Source organism: Betta splendens, chromosome 17, assembly GCF_900634795.4.
Source record: "Betta splendens chromosome 17, fBetSpl5.4, whole genome shotgun sequence".
NCBI classification, from domain to species: domain Eukaryota; kingdom Metazoa; phylum Chordata; class Actinopteri; order Anabantiformes; family Osphronemidae; genus Betta; species Betta splendens.
Window position 1 is genome coordinate 6,184,821 of NC_040897.2, and position 22,370 is coordinate 6,207,190.

General features: G+C 48.7%; 2 protein-coding genes across 4 annotated transcripts; both read right to left on the reverse strand.

Moving 5' to 3' along the window:
- Positions 1-10: 10 nt before the first annotated feature.
- LOC114843851 (mitogen-activated protein kinase kinase kinase 20-like) lies at positions 11-6,742 on the reverse strand. The gene is made up of 11 exons (XM_029130625.3): positions 6,239-6,742; positions 5,166-5,253; positions 4,498-4,599; positions 4,367-4,432; positions 4,264-4,292; positions 4,047-4,184; positions 3,871-3,957; positions 2,611-2,685; positions 2,426-2,532; positions 1,543-1,723; positions 11-1,448 (listed from the first exon to the last, which is right to left on the reverse strand). The coding sequence occupies exons 1-11, from the start codon at positions 6,395-6,397 to the stop codon at positions 489-491; spliced, it is 1,992 nt and encodes a 663-aa protein (XP_028986458.1). The 5' UTR covers positions 6,398-6,742; the 3' UTR covers positions 11-488.
- A 658-nt stretch (positions 6,743-7,400) lies between these two features.
- LOC114843849 (rap guanine nucleotide exchange factor 4-like) lies at positions 7,401-22,236 on the reverse strand. 3 transcript variants are annotated; one of them, XM_029130623.3, is made up of 30 exons: positions 21,959-22,161; positions 18,161-18,303; positions 17,786-17,874; positions 16,900-17,046; positions 14,697-14,769; positions 14,505-14,560; positions 13,625-13,731; positions 13,422-13,543; positions 13,091-13,274; positions 12,882-12,966; positions 12,479-12,539; positions 12,230-12,306; positions 11,738-11,884; positions 11,435-11,529; positions 11,262-11,347; positions 11,073-11,151; positions 10,822-10,972; positions 10,657-10,745; positions 10,529-10,556; positions 10,361-10,436; positions 10,120-10,266; positions 9,883-9,980; positions 9,650-9,775; positions 9,384-9,562; positions 9,192-9,282; positions 9,061-9,111; positions 8,892-8,979; positions 8,746-8,810; positions 8,606-8,660; positions 7,401-8,515 (listed from the first exon to the last, which is right to left on the reverse strand). In XM_029130623.3, the coding sequence occupies exons 1-30, from the start codon at positions 22,024-22,026 to the stop codon at positions 8,388-8,390; spliced, it is 2,991 nt and encodes a 996-aa protein (XP_028986456.1). In that variant the 5' UTR covers positions 22,027-22,161; the 3' UTR covers positions 7,401-8,387. The 3 variants fall into 3 exon arrangements, 1 of the variants encoding a protein (XP_028986456.1); XR_008693015.1 differs by lacking the exons at positions 7,401-8,515; positions 8,606-8,660; positions 8,746-8,810; ... (7 more) ...; positions 10,361-10,436; positions 10,529-10,556 and having other exon boundaries at positions 10,822-10,965; positions 21,959-22,232; XR_008693014.1 differs by lacking the exons at positions 7,401-8,515; positions 8,606-8,660; positions 8,746-8,810; ... (7 more) ...; positions 10,361-10,436; positions 10,529-10,556 and having other exon boundaries at positions 10,822-10,965; positions 11,262-11,529; positions 21,959-22,236.
- Positions 22,237-22,370: the final 134 nt, after the last annotated feature.

Consider the following 22,370-nt stretch of genomic DNA (forward strand, 5'->3'; position numbering starts at 1 on the left):
AGGAGTCTAATCAGAGTTTTCTCCTCTTTTTATTGAAAAATGGTAAAATATACAGAAAGAAATGCCAAAGATTCACACGCTGGATCATTTGGAACTGATAAAGCCAAAGCCCGTTTTTGAACAAATCACATCTACAAACTAGAAGATCGTCTATAAGCAGAACATCAGACGGTGCCGCCTTGTTAGAGCCGCATTCAAGCGTGTTTCGAAACACTTGTACCTCTGACAGTAGCGGTTTTAAATGGACATTAAATTACACGGGTCATTGTGAGGACATGACGACCGATGACTGTCTGTTTACACTTTCCTAATTCACAGTACACGAGTGTAGTTACCATTCATTCAGTTAAAAAAAAACATTACCAAGAAATGTGTGCGTCGCTCATCTGGAGATTCTAACGCACACATTGTAGCTCAGGTACTACGTGTGCGGACTAGTCCAAACCGTGATGGAGTTCGGCCCGTGTTTCTCCGTGCGGCCGTGCTCACTAGTCGCTGTCGGACCAGTCGAGCTCCATCATGTCTGTGGCCGCGGCGGCCATGTTGATCTTGGTTCCGTGCCGCACGCTGCAGCTCTTCACAGAGTTCTGATTGGACGAGGCCCGCATGCTCACCTGCACCCCCGAGTGGCCGATGACGCCCACTTCCCCTCTAATCTTTTGGCTGATGGCTTCGCTGCGGTCGCTCCTGACTCCCTGGACGACGACGCCCATGTTACTCCTGTGACCCCTGACCTCGTGGCCTACAACCTTCATGAGCCCCACGTCACCCCTGTTCATGTTCATGTCCATGTCCATGTCCCCCATATCATCCATGTTTAGGGACAGCATGTCCCCCAAGCCCCCGTGGAGACCCTTGAACATGGTCGGAAGCCGCCCTCCTTCTACACTTCCCTCATCATGTCTGTCCCCAAGCTTTTCTGTCTCCCATCCTTCCTCCTCCTCCTTCTCGACTTCTGTCTCCCCAAAGCCACCTGAGTAGCCTCGAACAAAGGTCGTCACTCTGCTCCTCTGCATCCCACCTCTCTCCCTGTCCCCCTCCTCCCATGTCCTCTCCTCCCTTTCTACTACACCCCCTGGGAAGCTCCTGAGTGTCACCTGCACCCGACCTCCATCCATGCTCCCACCGTCATCCCTCTCCCTCTGCCCCCAGCTTTTCTCCTCCAATGTGCCCTCCTCTTCCTCTTCATCCTCTCCAAATCTGCCCTGCAACCCACGGAGCATGGCGTGCAGCCTCCCGCCATCGAGTGAACTCATGCCTCTCTCCATCACTGCACTGCCGCCCCTCTCTGTGTCTCCGTTGCTGAGGGTGCGGAGGAGACAGCTGACACTAGCGTTGCTGAGCCCTGCGCTGCTGAGCCCTGCGCTGCTGAGCCCCGCGCTGTTGGAGTCCTGAGAGTGTGAGCGGAAGAAAGATCCAGAGGAACCGATGGACATCGAGGGGAAGAACTGAAAGTCAGAAAGAGAAGGAAGGACAGAGTCAGGCAGAAATCATAAAAAGCTGTCGGATGACTCACATTGACCTAATTCCACGTCCACTCACTGGTGAGATGTTTGTGCGCTCCATGAGCAGGGAGGTGGGGCTTGGAGTCATGTTGGACCTCTCCATCAGCCTCTCCTCCCACAGCTTGAGTCTCCTCTCCCGCTCCTCCAGCTCCTTCTCTTTGGAGTAAAGCTCCCTCTCCAGCTTTCGAAGGCGCTCTAGGGTGGACTCGATTTCACACCTGCAGTGTGTAAACACACGGAAAATCACACAGAACATCCATCAGCAAGCAGATGTAGACTTAATAGGTAGTTTTGCCATAATCATCACATTGTCAGTATGCTAAATATCAGATTATAGTCACCATGCAAGCATAAAATAAATGACCCGTGCAGTATTGGCTGTCACCACTAGAGGTCACTGTGGGAGCCTTTGTTCTGTAAATTGTTTGTGAAGCTGCATTAAGAAACACAATCAACCGTCACAGCAGCTAAATATAGACAGCTGATCTGATGCGCAGCCTTACTTCAATACCCCGTATTCATTCATCACCCCCTTCCTCTCCCCTTCTAAGTTTTTCCACCCATAACTCACAATGATTGCCTCACTGTAATCTTGTTATATATGCACAGAATCTTGCACCTCCTCTCCCCCCACCTCGCCTCATCCCTGTCATCCGTCCCCGTTTCCCCGCTCAGTGTTTTTACATTTCACACGCACACAGTACATTTCTGCGAGCTCCTCCTCTTCCTTGCCAGACCTGCCCCCTACTCCCCCTCCCCACGCCTCCCATCCTTCTCCCCTCGGCGGTTCGAGGGCAGAGTGGAGGAATCTCTTCCATGGACACTTTCCAGAGATCTTATTATAGCCTGAAGTGGAGTACAGGGTCACACATTCAACTTTTCTCCGGAGCTTCACTGCTCACAGAGCTGCGTATCCGTACCTCCATTGGTCCTTGTTGTGTAGGAAGGAGTTGCACTGGTCTGGCAGCCTGCTGTCGTTGGCCATGGTCTCCAGGATGGCCAGCACCTGCTTGAACTGTGGACGCTCCTGCGGGCAAAACGCAAGCTCAGACCACACGCCATCACAAGCAGAGCAATAAAAGTGGCGCACCCGTCTTCCGGTTACCTTCGGCTCCGCTTGCCAACATTTCCTCATGAGTTCTGCGAAACTCGCTGGACAGCTGGTGGGGACGGTCAGCCTCTGTGTGTCCAATCACACAGACACAGTTGGGTTTAGCAGCGCCGCCGTTGCTGGCGTTCAGCATGTCGATAAGGAGCGTGTAATCAAACAGCTGCAGTGGGATGCTCCTGGTATGTGGACACCTTGACACGTGGAGTCAGACCTCTGACCCCGAACACTCATCCTATTATAGCCCCTCAGCATGCAATATCTGCCCAACTTACGTACAGGACACCATTATGTTGAAGACCCACCAACAACATTAATACAGTTAATACGTTTCAGTAAAGGCAACATATTTGTGTAATTACTGCATCTGAGCAGCTCACATGCTTCATCAACTGACACCCCCACACATTCTGAACTGAATGTTCGCTTTCTAGCAATAAATACTCAGATCAACCTGAACCCAGTAGGACAAAAAATTATCATAATGTCCCATTATTTAATAATCAAACAGCTCCAGCTGTTTAGATTAAATGTAAAACCTCACCACAAGCTGAAAACACAGACAAGGACCTGTTTCAATACAATTGTTCAGGTGTTTTTCCAAATTATCTTTACAGAACCACACTTTAGCGTGTTACAAACGTATGCTCTCGGTTGCTTGGGACATTTGGAAGCTTGTAGCTTAGTGTTTATCTGTGTAATGTGCAAGCAGCAGCAAACCACTGGCCTCATCAAAGCTCTGAATGAACCCATACGGGAGCACGGCGCAGCCAATGGAAACCGTTTTCCCCGGGGATTAATTCCAAAATATCACCGAGTGAGTGGAGCGAGGGCAAGTTAGCGGGTCAGGAGGCAGAGAGAGGGAGTTATTTAGGGAGAGGATCTGGAGATCGGCCAAGAGCTACGCAGGAATCATGTTCCCCGAGTTGTTTGTCGGCCTCCGGTGTGTACGAGAGTGAAACCGACACGTCAGCAACTCGCACGCAAAGGCTCCTCAACCCACATCACAAACCTCCCGTTCAACCTATCCCGGCGCTAAAACCTCTGTGTTCCCGTCTGTGTGTCTCTAATAAAGGCTACAGCTCGGGGGCGGGGGAGTCTGGCTCGGCTCCACTGCTGTGTATCCAGGCCTTACAAGAGCAGAGAACTGACATCAGGCCTAAAAATACCCAGCCTCAGCCTCACCAGCGAACAGTGGAAACCATGAGAGCATCGCATTGTTGCTCCGGCCCTGTGGAGCGCCCGTAGGACGGTTACCTCTTGCTTCTCCACCACCAGCCACGCGACCTGCAGCCCCTCGAAGCCTTTGAAGGGAACCTCCCGCGTCAGCATCTCCCACAGAACCTGGGAAAAACGGACAGGGTGGGTTCCTCTGTGTCGCTGCGCAGACTTCGCAGCAGCCGGGCCTCAAAGCCTTTCGGGTCCAAACTCACCACCCCGTAGGAGTACGTGTCGCAGGTCTCGGACACGGGCAGGCTCTGGATGACTTCAGGCGCCATCCAGGGAAACGTGCCCACCACCGTCATGTGGGTGGTGTGCGACAGGAACTTGGACGCCCCAAAGTCACAAATCTGAGGATCCAAAGCAAGAGAGAGGAGCGTGAAGAACGCGGAGTGACACGCGGGCTTTACATCGGCAAACATGACCAACCTTCAGCACTCTGTCCGCTGTCAGAACCACTGTAAGGACAGAACAGAACCCATCAGCAGCTGTGAGGCGTTACACTGTCACATACCTTAGAGATGATTGTTACCGTTTCGTGACTTGAGGTCTCTGTGAATGACTTTAACTGGAGCTTCAGCGTGCAGGTAATGCATCCCTGAAAGGAAGCAGACGTCAGTGAGTGCTCCATGAGCGGACCCCGAGCGGGCGCCTCGGCTCTACCTTTGGCTATCTGTATGGCCCACGTCATGATGTGCTCCATGTCCATCTCCTCGCTCTGGTCGCTGGACAGGTACTCGTACAGAGAGCCTCCGCTGGCGAACTCTGGAAAGCACAGATGTTAACATTCGAAGGCTCGACCTTCACGTCCTGCCTGTCCAGCTCACATCATCTTTGTCTGTAATGTCTCAGACACTGGGCACATAATGGACATAGGGAGGAATACATGTTACTGTCTTTACTAACCGACGACCTCACCCAGGATTACAACAACATCCAACCATGCTGGTCTCGCCTACAGATCCTGCCTGAAACATAGCCAGCACATCTGTAATCTCCAGTGATTCACTGGAGCACGCGTTAAATGAATAACTACATGAACTAATACACACTATACTTCTTATAGAGCTTGGAAGCACACAGTGTGTCCCCATCCTGTCATTCCGTAGCCTGAACCCTGTCCTGACCTCAACCTTGATGTTAATTATAACCATCAGGTCGTAACCTCAAAGATAAAAATACGTTCCTTGTTTTGCCCTGATCTGATGTAGTTACAGCGAGATACAGACCACTTAACATCCGTCCATTATCTGACCTGCTTATCCTCCAGGGGGCCACTTTAATGGGTTTAGTTATTGTGGAAACACACACACACACACACAGGGTCTGACCTGTGACGATGCCATAGTTGGGCGACTCCAGCACGGCGCCATAAAACTGAATGATGTTCTTGTGACTGAGGACGCTAAGAATCTCAGCCTGGACGAGGAGACAAGAAAAACAGGAGCACCGTTAACTTTCCTTTTATCTGAGACCACCGAGGAGAAGCAGGCCTGAACACAATGGTCTCGGCCTCTAACAGGCAGCGAAGCCGAACGCTTGTTATCTAATTTGAATCGTCCCTCGGCCTCTGGGAAGCCTGAACGAGGGCTTGAGTGTCCAAACAGAGACCTTTCGCACCGCGGTGACAAACATGCCATTAATCTGAGCTGACACGCTGCGTAGGTCATCCCCTCTGCATATGTGGAATACGCAACGGTTGCCAAGCAACGGGCAGGAACAACCGGCAGTGACCCAAAACATTCTCTCATTAAATGGTTTTTCTTCCAATCTTTGCACCTGCTAGTTCTTCTACTGTACGTGTGTATGGTCAGTATACTGTACAGTACATTTACAATGGGTGCAGGAAAGCACAGGACAACTGCTTGCAGCATGTTACCGTGCTCCGAATATGCAGTTATCTCCAACAATTTTGGAAGTACAGTACATCCCAGTGCTAATGCACGGTTTATGCATCTGTCATTGTGTTGGGGTGTGAGAGAAAGAAGTCAGACGAGGTCCAGCCATCGTTGCGATCATCCAGTGCAGCTGGATCTGTCTGAGTATCTGTGACTTACACCCGCATTTGCTGTTCTGACACATTAAAGTTTCCCTTTGTATAATATAGTTAGACATTAATGAGTCCCCTGAACATCCAGAGACTTCCTGAGCCCCTGTCACATGGGAGGAAATCATGGAGAACCACCCAGTCCTGACCTGCGGTGTGTGGAGCCCAACAATGACCACACACCTCGGCCAGTGCTCACATAAATAAACCTCCATGCACAAAAGAAGGGGGGGGGGGGGGTCAGGGAGAGCTCTGGTTAAGATAAACAGCGTCAGAGAGAAGGGAGCGACGGGGCCCTGACTGGAAAGACACGGCGACGGGCCTCAGCGCATCCAGCGGCGCGTGACTCCTCGTTACCTCTTTGTCGATCCGCAGTAGTTTCTTCACCGCCACCTCCTTGTCCTGCGAGATCCACAGGGCCCTGTAGACGCTCCCGAAGCTGCCTCCTCCGCAGTTCTCGTAGAAGAGCAGGTCCTCGTGCTTTATCTGCACAAACGACGAGCCGGGGGACGACATGGCATACTGACGCACTCGAGCCCACAAACACGCACAGTACCAGAGCGGAGCAGCGGCCTGAGCAGCAGCCACACACCGGGCCGGACAAGTGGAAAAGCCTCGGGTCGCACGAGTAGCGAGAGAGAAGAACGGGGAGCGGAGCGGAGAGGAGAGGAGGGGTCGCTTCCTCCAGCGCCGCACTCAGGACAGAGCGTCACAGGAGGAAACCAGAAAGTGCTGGAAAGAGAGAGAGAAGTCTGCTGCCCGTGAGTCAGGAAAAAGTCCAAGCCCCGACATCACTGCAGGACAAAGACTACATTGCCCGGCAGTGGTGAGCCAGTGGAACTGCAGCGCGCACACACACACACACACACACACACACACACACACACACACCATACAGATGAAGGGGAGGTAAGAGTCTGTAAGTCACGCTTTGCAGTCTGCCTGTAGCAGACACTGTTCAAATATGGTCACAGGCATCCAGGACATGCCTTCTTCCTGGATAAGTGTGGCTATATAAAGCTGTCCTCACCCCCCCACCACACACACACACACACACACACACACACACAGACGTACAGGCTCTCGCCTATAGCGTGTCAGGCATAGTAAATCTGTTAGCAGCCAGGCTGACGGCCACACTCGGAGCGGGGGACGGCGTTACTCAAGCCCCCAGGAATGACGCGGTGACATCATCAAGCAGGACAGTCACGGTGACATCACAGGGGACAGGTGAGATCAGCTGTGGCAACTTAGACACTTCTCGGTTGTTGACAGTAATCAACTGTTGATTCACGGACTAAATAAAGCTGAACGACTGCTGAGATCGTTAACAGGGCTCATCTTGGAACCATGACTATATTTTTGTATACAGTACATGATCATTTTCTGGGGCGGGAGGAGGAACTATTATATTTAGTGGTGACAAACCATCCGGGGAACATTAACAATCAGTGTTATTCTGTGTATCAGTTTCCGATGAGCTTTTCATTCATTTCATTATGAAGACTCAGGACTATCATTGGACCATCCACACTGTTCAATGGGCTCTTTTTATTTACAAGGCAGACTACGCACACAGTACAGGTATGGGCTGCTCTGGAGGAGGCCAGTCTCGGGCAGTTGGACACACACACACACACACACACACACACGTCACGTCAAAAGCTCCTGAGATCAAAGGAAATTTAACAACACTTGTCAAGAACACACTCAAAGTTTACATCCACAGATAGAAAAGTAAAAGCACACAGACCGCACAGAACTGGTTGAGAGGCGACAGGTCGCCCCCCCTGAAACAAAAGGCTGCTTGCAGACTCTGCTTCTGGATCAGAATGACTCTCCAGGAGTTGGCCTCCAGCGCAAGAATAAAACGCAATACTGTAAATAAATGAACTAATACTGTTCAGCAGTTTTCCGCGCGTCTGACTAAGGTATTCATCTAAAGGACAACGAATCCTAAAGATTGGCAAACACGGTGATATAGTCGTGTGGATTATTAAGTAAATATATCACATATTTATCTGTATATTCAGGGAAAATGAGAAGTCTGGATCACAGTTGGTGGAGTTTTCTGTCCGAGTAGTTCATGGGGACGTTCGTTTACAGGCAGGTGCAGTAATATATTGTAAACTAGGACTCGTCTGGGGGAAGTACAACATTGCAGGACGCTCCGATAGAAATCCACTGTATAGAACACTAAGCCTATGAAGGATAGCCATGCAGGATACTGATTCAGGTTCTATACATTACACTTCTATGCAACAGGTCCTAAACAGTAACAGCTAGTACAGATCAAACCCTTATTGTGGGGTGAGACACACTACAGGAGCAGCCGCCCGGCGCCTGTCTGTCTGCGGGTCCGGGAGGTGGCGGCTGTTGACGGCACCGTATTGTCCTGTCCTGTAAGAGTCCCTGTCGCACGGTAACTTGCTACTGAAAATCGAACTGCGTTGTTTCATCCCATCCGATGCGAGCGTGGAGGAGAAGGCGACGGTGGCGGAAGGCTTCATGTCCGCCGGGGCTCCAGCCTGTAGGAGAGCTGCGTCAGCGCCCTCTGGTTGTCGATCACGCACAGCTTCCTGACGTAGCCCCGGACCTCCGCTTGGTTCTTGTTCGGTTGGCAGATGTCGGGATCTGGAGGAGGGAGAGAAAGGAAACGTGACCGACGCCCGAGGGCCGAAAGACTGAGCTGAACAAATAAGTAACAGTTAATACAGGACTTACTAAAGGGTTGGCTTCTACAGTGCCTCACTTGACGAATGGTGTTTGCTATAATACGCTGAAGCGAAAATGACAAATGCCTCTTTAGACACCACTACAGAGCATAAAACAAATAAAAGCCCCTTAAATGACTCATTACTCACCATTTTCTCAAAATTGACCATATTGTCAATGAATGTCTTGTTGCCCTCATTTGTGAATGTCATATCTGTAAAAAAAACATTTAGATTTAAACAACCTTGTTCTCCCTGTTATCCTGTTTCTCCCTTTGCTCTGCTCCGACTCGCACCTTTGAGGAGAAGCGGCATGAAGGGGATGATTGGTGGCTCCAGCTTGGTAACAGTGAGTCGGTAGGACCGGTGGTTCCTGGACGGGTCCTGTCAGCCAACACACAAATGCTGTTGAGTAACGCCGTTCACAGTCAGGTCAACTTAGAAATGTTTGTATCGGAGTCTCACCATCATGCTCTCAAACTCCGCATAGAACTTCTTAAACTTGGTGGGAAGTTTCTGCCAACGAAAGTGATGTCAGTGTCAGAAACAAGACGGGAATATAGCATTGTGGAAAAACCGTGGCTGCGCCTGTTCACCTCCCAGGTCTGGCTCAGTCTGCTGACAGCTGGGTTGCTCATCCCCATGATGATGGCAAAGAACGAGTTCAGGTTCTTGAACTCCCGACAGCTGGCGAAATACACACACAAACACAAACGGGGGAAAATGCAGCTACTGCAGTGGGAAGCGTGTGCAGAGCAGGCTGCTTATGGAAGGTGAGGCCTACTCACTGAGCAGCTATCTTGATGAACTTTTTCAGGAGCTGCACTCTCTTGCTGAGCTGCCCACAGAGGCACACCTCCGTGACCACCCACAGCTGAACCTGGTTGAACCTCCGCAGGAACAGGTCCAAGTTGGCGGTGGTCCTCCTGAAGCTCTGGCGGCCGAACGTGTGGTAGAGCAGCTCGTGCTGGAAGGGGGAGGGGGGAGGGGGAGGAATCAGGGGAAGCTTGGGAGAGTCCAGTGCATGGCTCCTCACAGCCTGTACATGCGCTACCTCGTGCATACAGCTGAAGAGCTCCCAGTCATACATGGTCATTTGATAAGCCAGGTCTTTGGAGCTCATCAGCTCGAACGTGGACATGGAGCCTGCAGAGGGACCCTCCTGCTCTGGCAGCGGAGTCTGAGACACGGGCCACAAATTCACAATCACACACAAAAACATAGAGTTGTGGTCAGAGTACTTAACAGTGTAGCATGTAATGGGCACAGTTAGAGTCTGTCTCGTACCAGACTGCTGAGCTGCTCTCGGGAACAGGCGAATAGCCTGCCGTTGATACCCACAGTAGAAAACACTGACACGTCATTAGGCTTCAAAATGTGCTTTTCTGTAACAAAAAGAGGGAGAGTTCAGCACCAGCAGCCAACGCTGACTTAGCCTTAAAGCTAATCATGTGCTTCCATCCATCCAGAGGTAGCCCCTCTGCTGGGGAACTGCTGGGACCCCATCTAGGACAGCTCTCCTACCACCAGCGGAGCTGAGGTGGACCAGCACCAGCTCGTCAGTTGTGCCCAGCTTGTCAGCCACGGCGCTGATCACTTCCCTTCCCGACGCTGCCACAGCAATCCTGATGGTTGAGTATGTGTGATCACTGCAGTAAACCTTGAGAAGGACTGAGAAAAAAACACAATAAATACCTGGCGTGTGGCGAAAGCGCATGATAGCGACCCCTACAGGACATGCTGGGTATTACACAGGCTGGCTTACTGTCATCTTGGTTCCTGATTGGCTGTTTCTTTTGCAGCCTTTCTTCTCCATTGCTGTACTGTCGTATTAGTGTTTTCTGTTTAATGGCATTGGACAATGTCTCAGTCATTGCGCAGGAAATTCAAAATGCACTTTAAGATCTTACCAGAACCAGAGCAGTGGTCATACCTTTTTGCTCGATTTGGCTTCTTCTGAACTACAAAATGAAAGAGGTGTTGGGAAAAATATATATATATACACAATTAAATACACATAACTATGTGAAAGACAAAGGTGAAATGGCAGCTGCAACATACTGCAATTGGACGATTTTCTCCAAGTCAGGTACCAAGTCCTTCAGAGCCCTCAGCATCCGCGAGTCGTTAGACAAACTTCCATAGAGCTCCTGCAGAGACACGAACATGAAGGGCCACACTCAGAGTCTGAGCAGGCCGTGGGACTGACGTCATTTAACAACTTGCCTCCAAGAAAGAGATGGCAGCGGGCTCCTCCTGCAGCAGGTACGTGTGCGTGTTGGCCCATCGCAGGGTCAGGATGAGGGCCCGTCTCTTGCTGTTGAGCGCATACTCCAACCTCTCCTGCTCGGAGCCGGGTGGAGATGCCGCGTGATAGGTGAGCGTAAGGTTAAAGACAGATACACGGCATGAGTGGAGCCTGAGCGGAGCAATCCAGTATCAAGGAGAGAGCAGCAGGGCAAAGGCAGTAAGGATATTGTGCCATGAGCAGAGGGCACAGCTGGCCGTTGGACATGAAGACACAGTGCATGAGGACAAAATCATCCACTGGAGGGTCTAACAGTAGAACAACAGAGGGAGGCAAGGAAGGAGGAGAGTCAGAGAGGAAAGCAAGGAAGCTGGATCCAATTCTGGTGAATTCTATGGATTATCCTCTATTCGGTTACCTGGTTCACTGTAATGTATGTCCATCCTCATGGTCTCCAGGAAGTGCTCAAGGATTTTCTCTGGTGTTCCTGATATCACAGTGTACCTGCAAACAAAGCACCAATACATATAAACACAAAAAGAGAGCGAGTGGTGTGTATGTGCCAGGCTAGTTCCACATGAACACGCGTACTTGATGCTTCCCAGGGTGGAGGCACGGGGACTCTTTTCCAACACCAGCACGGCTTGTTCGTGCTCTTTCAAACGCACCGTGTTGGCTTCCACATCCTCCAAAAAAAGACGACAACATGCATTTACCCACATTATTTACATTAATGCACACACAATTTGATTTATCGTAGAAAGTGTAATGTGGCTTATCCGCCACAAGGGGGAGACAAATATTGCATCCTGTCCACACAGCCCACATCCATGCATGTATTGATCTTTATACCGTGGCTGCTAGTGGCTAGTGGATCCTTTCATGTGTGCCTACCCTGAGTATCCTGTTGAAGTCTTCCTTGTCCACACGAAGGAAGTGGCAGTTGTCCTCTCTCAGGACGATAGAGGCAGCACGAGGTGAATCTGTAACCAGGGCCAGCTTCCCAAAGTCATCGCCCTCATGCAGCGTACACACCACGCCCTGAGACACACACACACACACGTATGATTCCACACAGTAACAGTAGAACTCAGAGCTGGGGTGAATCATGTGTGACCATGAGCGTGTACTGGGCTGAATTTGTGTATGCGTACTATCCCTTAAGCTGCCTAATCATGGTGATGGGTCACCATGAGCCGAGTGGAGTCTGCCAAACTCCACTGCTGGTGTTTCCCGGCCCCACAGGGCACATCCTGCTGGTCTACGCCATACAGACACTGGAACCTCATTTAAGACTAGACATGAATATTAGCAAATGGAGCAGAACTATGGTCACCTGTCAAACTGAGGCACAGAGCTATGATGGTTGCGTTCAAGTACACACACCTTGCCGTAGATGACCACGTTGACAGAGCCCTTCTGGATAATGTACCAGGACGTGCCCTCCTCCCCTTGGTTGAACACTAACATGTTGAAGAGAACGTGTTACATTAGAAGCCTGCTGTACATTTACTTACACTACCATAATACTTAATAATGCAACTCTCTAAACTCCACACTTAATGTTACTACATTGACTTTGTGAGTTCACACATCCACCAAATCACTGCACTTTCAAAAAAAGTGATGACTCACACACAGTGCCAGCTTTTGCATGTGATTCGAAAATCACAACACTTGCCAGTTCCCTCTTCACCTGCAAACCAAACACATGGTTTAATAGTAAACAGAGTGCTACTGTAAAAACTTTATTTAGAGACTGTCTAAGTGAATGGTCCATGATTGACAAATTTATCTCTATGCACAAGATTACAAATCAATGCTGGCTTATGATAGAAAAGTGTCAAAACACAGTCTATTACAACTTTGCCACGTCAGGTCACCAGGTGGCAGCAACCTGATTTGTACCATCTGGTTAGGAAACACTTTAATCATAGATTGAGTTATGTTGACAATATAAAACAAAGCACTGGTGAGTTAACAGCTCTCTTAGGATCACGCTGTGTAGCTTTAAACTGAGAGCGGCCGGGTGACTCACAGTGTTGGAGAGGTGAGCTAAGGCCTTGATGTGAAGCAGCTCATCATAGATGATCTCTAGGTCGTCCCCTGTCCTCTGACCGGGTCTGCGGACACGCAGAGATTAGTCAGATCGCGCTCACCAAGAGCTGAGACAAACTACTGTGTAACGGACTGCTATGTCTAATGTATTTGCAGTAACTCCAGGTAGCAGCTGTGACTGTTACTGACGATTTCCTGAGGATCATGCGCAGCAGTGCATCAGGGCCAATCTGAGCGAGGAACAGGATGGTCTCCGGCAGCTCGTCCTCACTCTCCCGCTTCTCCTCCTCGCTAGGCAACGCCGTGTCCTCCTCCTCGTCATCAAGGAAGCGATAGAAGAGATACTTATCCTGGAAACCCAGCTCCTGGTCCACTGAAGAGCAGGAGTCACAAGGATATCAATATTTCTTTCTAACTTTATTATTATCATTTCATGCAACATCATCTTTGAAGTGTGAGGTGGCTCGATCTTAATTATTATACTGAATCTAAAACCCACAATCTTCTATTCCGTGCTTACCGTGATTCAGCACGCCTTCTTCTAGAAGCGCCTGCCACATCCCGACAGCATGGGAGCGCGTGAGGACGCAGGCGCTCTGCAGAACCAGCCAGTCCACCAGCTCAGTGCCGACACAGCATTGTCTGCAATACACGCGTTCCATCAGAAGACGCAGTGCAGACACATTCAAACAGCCATAGTGTTACCAGCAGACACAACCTAACCTGTAGGTCTTCAGGTGGTACTTCCTGTCTCGGATCATGTGTGGAGCTCTGGAGAGGATGGCGTTGCGGAGAAACTTCCCCGCTCTCTGCAGCTTCTCAGAAGGAATCTACAAACAGAAGGACACTGAATCATGACTAATCTGAAATAGATCTGAGCACTAAAATAAAATCGAATGTCAAGCTTATAAAGCTTTGATGAACAGTTATTGGAAAGATGTTGGTAAATCCTCAATCAACACATGTTGATTGTTAAACTGACAACACTCCACATGATCAACAGTCACAACACACACTGTGCATCACTTCTTTGAGTTCTAGGGTTCGCATACACAGTAACCCTACACAGGTCTCACCTACATCTGCATCACACACACACACACACACGCACACACACACACACACACACACACACACACACACAAGGAAACCATGCTAATTAACCAGATGGGATCTTTCTTCTGTCTGCATGCATTACTTGGTATTAGCATAACTACAGAGGATCACGGCTATGACTCATTCAGAACACACATTGAAAGTCTATACAGATACCTGGTTTATTCACAAACATTAAAGGCATGTCGCACCGTTTGATGACGTACTGGAACACTGGTCTGTGCCTATTACTTGTTCGTAAAGGCTGTGGCTGAAAACATTTATATGCATTTAGGCGTTTATGTGCAACGCATTATTGCTCAAACCATAAACGTCACGCCCACACAAATTCTGACACAAGTGAAGGGGAAGCAAATACTAACTGAGACTGTTTGACCCCATTCTTTTATTTATGGATTTGGTTCATTCATATTCTGTATGTAGCTCATACCACAAACCTATTAGAAGACAAAAAAACAAGCACTTGAATATGCACAGTGCGATTTACCTTGTTGTGAGCTTTGTTTGTAGAGTCAGAGTTCATGTTGTCTTTGTCTGTGAGCCCTATGGATTAAAACACCTTCAGCCTGATTGATTTTGCATTTTTAAAATATGCAGATATTATTTATATATTACAGCTACTGTACACCACAGTGTTAAGGCTTCCTTCATTCTTGTGTGTATTTGTGGATCTACTCACGGTCATTGTTGGATCCACTCTCCATAGCTCCATAAGGAGGAGCCAACAGTCCAGCCAGGCTCTGACGATACTTCTATAGGAGAACACACATCAACAGAAATCATTTACACCTGTGCTATTTTAACCCCTAAGGAAATGACGTGGCATATGAACCAAACAATCACCTCTGAATAAATTGGGTTCTTATACTCAATGTCTGCTTAACATTGAAACTCATTAGTATTTTCTTACACACACACACACACACACACACACACACACACACACACACACACACACACACACACACACACACACACTACAAGTGCTCCTCAAAACAAAGCCTTTTGTACAACCAGGATCATTTACATGCAGAACAACTAACATTACATAACACACACACACACACACACACACACACACACACACACACACACACACACACACACACACACACACACACACACACTCCACCAGCAGCATATAGTCCAGGGTTAATGAGAACACCAAAACATTTGAACAGAGGCTGTTTTAGGAACAATGCAACTGTGTTTGCCTCTTAGGACATTCACGCAACATACATAAGATCATTTTGAGACTTCTGCAAACCTTCAAAAGTTGTAAATACAGACACACCAATAAACACTGTCAGAGAGAGAAACAGTGGGGGGATCTGTATGATCTAAAGGCACAAACACCCTCATCTAAGAAACTCTACACACAATCAAATCTATTGACCAGATCCACATCAAGACAAACATCACACACTGTGTCAAGGAAAATTTAATAGACAAATAAAAGAAATCACTACAGTTAAATAAATACGATTGCCCACACGCTCACCACACATCACACAGTCAAGAGGTGGGACTCACCGGAGGTAACACTCTCAGCTGCCTAACGCTGGAGGAACTGAAACCCCAGAGAGCTGGCCTCTGCTCCTTTACAACTCTCACACACGCCACCGGATAGCATCCTGCTCAAAACAGGCTGCTCCCTTCCTTTCTCCTTCTCTTCCTCTCACACAGTCGCCCCAGTGTCTGCCTCAGTCTCTCGCCCTCCCTCTCTCGCTGCCGCGGAGCCAAGAACCAAACCACTTTCCCATCACAGGTTACCAGGGTGATCCGAGTCTCTGTGTGACCGAGCTACTCTAATGGAGGACGGGGGGAGGCGGGCGGGGGGGAAAGAAAGGTGGCGGGCAAAAAGCGAACAGTGAGGGCGGAGAACGGAAGCGGGCGAGAGAAGTGAAGAGCGGGACAAGAGAAGTAAGTAAAGGAAGAGAGGAACAATGAGAGCTGGGCATCATCCATCAGCTGGTTGATAGACGGACACATACATGTCAGAGGCAACAGGCTGGGCTCCATTTCCACCATTTATTCCCTTTCACCTGGTACAAACGTTGTGGGCCAGCGCTTGTTTCATCCTTTCATCAAACACATGACTGCATTCATCCTGTTGCTTTCTAGTCGTCGCCGCACACAGACACACACAAACAGAACAAAAGACTCATTTACTGTGAGCTAAAGATTATTCACACAGAGCACCACCTCAGGCGGGGTTCTCTGCTTCATGTCCACCTAAAATAGACACACACTTCAAGGAAGGCTTCAATAGACAATAAGTATTTACTCATTTATTACTTACTTTTATACGTTCTTTTTTTTACTGATCTTTTCTTTTTCTAAAGCCATTTCAGAAAAAATTGTTGGACCACAGTACTTCCTGCTAGAAGAAGAAAAACGCTGGCATGGAATCAGAGAAGATCAAGACATTAATGTCACTAATTAGACTGCTGCTCAAGGCTTAATGCTTGTTAAATCAAGATGGCCATTGGATGGTTAACAATAGAAAAACAGAGCTACAAGTGCACCCAGACTGTGCTTACACGGTTTGTGAATGCATATGATCTCTCCCCCACTCAGTCTCTCTCTCTGTCCCATCCCTCCACCTTCAGCACCACCCCACCTACTTTAAATAGCTCAGAGCCCAGTGTCACCTGAGGCTGTGGAACTAATAGGTGGAACAATGGGCACGGAAATGGTGGGCAGCCCTCTTGTGGTTAAAGAAACAATTACAATGGAAGACTCCCAGAATACGCAGTCTCCAAAGGGCACCTCTTTTCCAGTTAGAAAGCTTTAGGTAAGCTATCGTGGCACAATTCATGCTGAATCATGACCCACCAGCTCATAGTCACAGCTACAATCCATTTTCAACAGTCTCTCACCTCCCAGAGGCTTTTGAACTCCCTCTGCTCGATGCGGAGCAGCTCGCTGGTCTCTCTGCTGACGATGGTAGCGTGGCGTGGCGTGTTGTCCAGGATGGATTCCCCGAACGCCGTCCCGATTCCCAGCGTGCAGATTGCGACTGCATCCTGCACACAAACACAACACGTTTGCGCACTTGACGGTGGGTTTAATAAATAGACATAGGCAACAGGCAGTGATGATGTTGAATAATGCTAAACAACTCAAACATAAGCAAGTGATGAACAAAAGGTCTCCAGGTGCTGTGAATAATCTGGACAAACAAATACATAAACCTGCGGTGTCCATGCGTTTAGGCAAATATTCCATGTTACGAAATTCCTTTTAGCCGGTCACACTGACATTTCAAATATAGCTACAGAAACTAGGCCACCAGTTGCACTTTAGGGCTACATACTATACATGAAAAGAATATTTCACAATGAAGGAGCTTCTTATCGCCGCCTTCCACAGGGAACGAGTCCTTTCTCCTCTGCCTCGTCATCCTGCTCCTCTATACGTATACCATAACCCTGTTTCCACACTCTGGCATAAAGGGTATCACTTGCAGCGGGAAGCACAATTCTCGGTGGACTTGTTTTGTGTGCCGAGGCAGCTTTGCTCTGGCATATTTAATCAGAGACGGGTGCGCTGTGCTAGGACGGTGTCAGCGCTGACGAGATCCACACAGGACCAGCTCTCTGACACTAGGAGCGCTTGTTGAGCAGCCTGGATCTAGAAGGAGGAGTTTATGACACAATCGCCCAACAAGCGACTGCAGCAAACTCAAAAAGTTAAAAATGCCCCCGTATGTATTGTATGTACAGTAGCATGCATATAATTATGTATGGACTTCTCATCTCTTACCTGGTGGTTGGCGGTTTCTGACACTTTGACGTCCAGAGACCCAGAGAGGACAGCGTACCAGCTCGTGCCTATGTCTCCCTGTCGAAATACTGCACAGGCAGAGTTTTAGTCCAGGAACTGTCCGCGGACACACTGATTTATCAATCTGAAATATTGCAATGTTTTCCTTTGATCCACATGCACCTAAATGCATATGCTTGGATTTCTAGCTACGTATATATGAGGGGAAAACCTAGAGTGCACCTTTTCAGCTGTTATTTGTATACTGCATATATAATTCACATGCTTCTGTGTGCGATAAGTTAAATAAATCTTCCTATTAAAGAATAGGAACTTTTCCATTTATATTTATATACTGGGTGTTTGAGTACATACATGTGATGCCTTTCTCCAGGCATTCGTAGAAGGCACAGGCACAGATCTGTAGCAGGAGCGGAGGAGGGAACCTCTGGAAGGCTTTGACCTCTCGGAGTCTGGTCAATATTATGTCCACGTCCTCTCCTGAGCGTTCCGATGGCCTGTGCACAGACAATTCACCATCAGACATAACATGTAGTGTTAAACAACCACATCAGCAGCGTTGCAAATGCGATTAACTGCATGGTGTAACGTGGCCACTGTGATGGATTACCTTGGGGAAATAAATCAAAAAGCTCCAGTATTGCTGGGAAGGTGGTTAACAGTGATGTTAAACATCTGCCATGAGCGGTTAATGGACTGAACCAAGAAAACTCAGTGTTCAGCACTGTTCCTTTAGCGCTTGCGTGAGTGAGCTGCCTTATTGTGATATCATTCATAGTGATAACAGTGGAGGGCTGCAGGTGTTACTTCTCTCCATCACTTCACCCCCCACAGGGTGTTGATGTAAGACCTCATTTGTGCAAGCGCTACTTTCAATATGCCTGAATAGAAACACACACACACACACACACACACACACACACATACAGATATTTATGCAGGCGCACAAAAGTGACAACAAACAGAATCTGATCTGAGAGCTTAAACATTCTGCTCTGAGATCTGATGGTGAAAAGCTCCAGAGCCAAGACGCCTAAGTAACACACACTGCAGTTATCCCCATTCATTCACTCTTTTACTTTTTACTAGTGACTCATCCTTGCGTGTGTGTGTGTGTGTGTGTGTTCACAGAGAATAGCTAATGCACCGTGGCCTGCTTCTTTTAGAGACAAGTTGCCGTCTATCCCCTCGCCTCCTTCAGCTCCATCCTCTTCCCTCAGCTCCTCGTTTTGTCTGCATCCACTAAACACGTCTCTGACCTCCATCCATTTCCCCCCCGTCTTTAAAGATACTGTGAAAAGGTTTCTCTCAAGAACATTACAGGCAAGATGAAAAAGAACAACTGCCCCTCTCCTTTCATTTCCTTCTCTCCATTAATGGCACGGTCACGTTTCCCTGCATTCATTAGGTTCCACCACCAATATCCTCACCATCCTCCCATTATAGCTTCCTTCTTGCTTTGTAAGCTCACACACAAGGACGGCTCCCACTTTACCCACACATGCGTGCACGTACAGCGGCAGGCACACGTGCATTAACGTCCCCCAGCAGCAGGCTGTCCTCTGTAGCTGGGACGCTTACTCCCAGATCAACACAGACTCCGCCTAAAGGGCTGCACTGCACGGCGAACCTTCCAGTCACACAACATCTGCCATAAGCTGGGGGCAGTTCCACATGGGTCTCTCCTCTCCCTTTACTGCCTCTGACTCATCCTCCTGTCGTCCGCCCACTGCCTGTGTGTGGGGCTCCATCGTATCATGGCGCGGGCTGGGTTAACGGTTTTGACAGACTCCCACTCACCACGACAGGGATAGACAGAGAGGTTAACTCTGCTGGGTTGACTGGGTTCTACAGGCCTCACCCTTCACCTATTCATCGGCAGCGTGGCTGTAACAGCTGTCTGATGTTAAGCCTTTATTCCCCCTTTTCCTTTCGTTGTCCTGCATTTGCTCCGTCCCTGCCTGTCCAAAAGAATCTGACTTCCTCCAGTCGTTGTGAGACAGATGTGACCTGAGCGCTGTTCACCTTCTCTCCCTCGCTCTCGCTCCGTCTCCCTTTACATCTCCTTCCTCAGCCTCTTACCCCCTGTGTCCTTAACAGCAGTGATGTCAGCTTTCACCCACAACTTATGGCAAAACACACGCACACACACGCACAAGATGGGATTAGAAACTGACCAGCATGACACACACAACATCGAGACACACCAGAAGGTTCTGCAGATTGCTTTAGAAAAACATCCATCTGGAAAAAATTGAATGTTTCCAGACAAATAAATAATACTTTGATTTGCGAGGGCCTCAACACAAATGCATCTCCTGAGCTGGCACATCAACGCGTTGCTATACTGTAGCAGAGACACTACATTTCATGTGCCTTCAGAACCCAATCTGCCTAATCAAAAACACAACACTGAACATCAATCTGCATACACAGCTTAGCTCAGCTCATTTAATAATTAGCCATCCACGCTTGTCACATTGCTTTTGTCTCACTTATTGTTTACTACACCATCCGGCATTGTTTGCACTGCACACATTGAACAGGGCTTCCATTTTCTTACACTAGACTCGGACCGTCATCTGGACTGGTGCTGTGTGTGTGTGTGTGTGTGTGTGTGTGTGTGTGTGTGTGTGTGTGTGTGTGTGTGTGTGTGTGTGTGTGTGTGTGTGTGTGTCCCGCCCATTATCTGCCCCAGAGCAGCACTGAACAAAACAAATCAGACCTTATCTCACATGCTTCACACTCAGGTAATAAATGTCTTCAGACAAATATATTGGAGACAGTTGCATCTCAACATCGTTCCTCCTTTCGGCCCCTCTCCCTACAGCCTTTCAGCCTCTCACTCTTCACTTGCTCACATCAACAGTTACACACACACACATTCACACTGCTTGATATTGATTGAATAAGAGGTGCATAGCTGAGGTGCACTCAGGGCTCTGGAGTGAGCTCCTGTCCTGCTTCAGCCTTCTGTAGGCTGCATTAGGACGAGACACAGCGCCTGCTGTTTGGGTGACAGACTAAACATCACACTGGACAGTTTAGCACAATAATCACAACCTTTAGCACATTGTTCAGGCCAGCAATAAATTAACAACAAATTACAATGAATTAAACATAAAAGGCTCTCTTGTCTGAAAGCTCCTTATTCTTAGAATCACAAATACAACAGCTGCGTGATCCCACCGGGGCCATTTGTGACTATTTTCTGACATTTAATTCATTGGTCTATAAATAATCAAGTTGCAGCCACACATTCAACTACGTCTATCAATCCCAAACCATGTCAGCACATGGTATATACAGTAAGCATCCAGGTTTATTGTAGGTGAGGATAAAAGACAAGATGGGAGCTTGATGCTGCCACTGGTAATGTGAGGATGTGTCATAGATAGGTGTGTGCAGTGTGTGGGTGTATGGGCTGTGAAGGCCGCGTGTCTTGTATATCACTGTTATAGGCATAAGATGTATTACTGTATGGGCAATGATATTTCATTTTCTTCATTATGTTTATGTGGTTATTTATTCTTTTGGGGCAGTCTGTCAGTGACATGTCCACAATTAAGGAATTGCGGTTAAATCACCTTGTAAAAGCAGGACGACTGAATGTTATAAACTGCCTCCTCGGTTATTCCGACCTGATCATTCAGACCAAACGCAGCCTCGCAAGAATGAAGCGATAAGCTGCCGCTCATCTTCATTTTGGGGAATGCACTACACCACTCACGCCACGATAGTAATTTTAAAATGTGACGCTATTTGATTGAAGCGGACAGGCGTGAACCATGTGCGTCTAATCAGCGCTTCAGTGCGGAGACATCCCAGTGAACCTCGACGCCACCAACGCCTTTTTTGACCGAGGCGCTACAAAAATAGGAATTTCAAAAAAAAGGAGAGGGTGTGTTGTGTCATGCACTGCAGTCCCTTACGCCAATGCACGGGCACGCGTTTGTCGTAAAAGCCACACACCCATAACACGATAAAACAAATGTTTCCGCGACATGATTGCGCGTAGACACGCGCGCACACACAAGCGCCGCGCGCCGCGCACACACGCGCCACGATCGCCGGTTCCGATTAATCACGTTGACGCGGATGAATGAAAGCGCCGGGGAAACGCGAGCGCGTGGCGGAGCGCGTTCAACGCACCTTTTGTCCAGGCAGCAGATCCACTCCGCCGACGGGGACGAGCTGGGCGACATCCGCACCGCGACCATCTTTTCCGGCCGTGTGTGATGCTGCTGGACGAGGCTTCCCGGTCGTCGGTGGTCGTTAATGACTGTGAGCCTCGGCTGCGCTGCCTCCCCGCCCCTCTGCTGCGAGCTGCCTCGCGCCACCAGAGGCGGCTGCTGCTGCCGCTGTCCTCACGAGGACATGCAGATGACTTGTGCCACTCTGCCTTGACCACCTTTTAGGGTCCCGCACACAACGGCACCACGTGCAATACAGCGCAGAGAAATACGCTAGTTAATTATCATAAGTCATGGATGCATATACTAACAATCAGTATGTACAAATACAAATACAAATATGTACAACAAAGACTTTGTTGGTGTGCGCA

Bases quoted from the DNA above. Each gene is read 5' to 3' on its own strand.
- LOC114843851 (XM_029130625.3), bottom strand. From the start codon at position 6,397: ATGTCGTCCCCCGGCTCGTCGTTTGTGCAGATAAAGCACGAGGACCTG. The intron at 4,185-4,263 runs GTTGGTCATGTT...TTGGATCCTCAG, and splicing joins CAGCGGACAGAGTGCTGAAG to ATTTGTGACTTTGGGGCGTC. The intron at 2,533-2,610 runs GTAACCGGAAGA...TTTTGCCCGCAG, and splicing joins GTTGGCAAGCGGAGCCGAAG to GAGCGTCCACAGTTCAAGCA.
- LOC114843849 (XM_029130623.3), bottom strand. From the start codon at position 22,026: ATGGTCGCGGTGCGGATGTCGCCCAGCTCGTCCCCGTCGGCGGAGTGG. The intron at 14,561-14,696 runs GTGAGTAGATCC...TTTAATCCATAG, and splicing joins GAGTGGATCCAACAATGACC to GGCTCACAGACAAAGACAAC. The intron at 13,544-13,624 runs GTTAGGTTGTGT...CGTGTATTGCAG, and splicing joins TACCACCTGAAGACCTACAG to ACAATGCTGTGTCGGCACTG.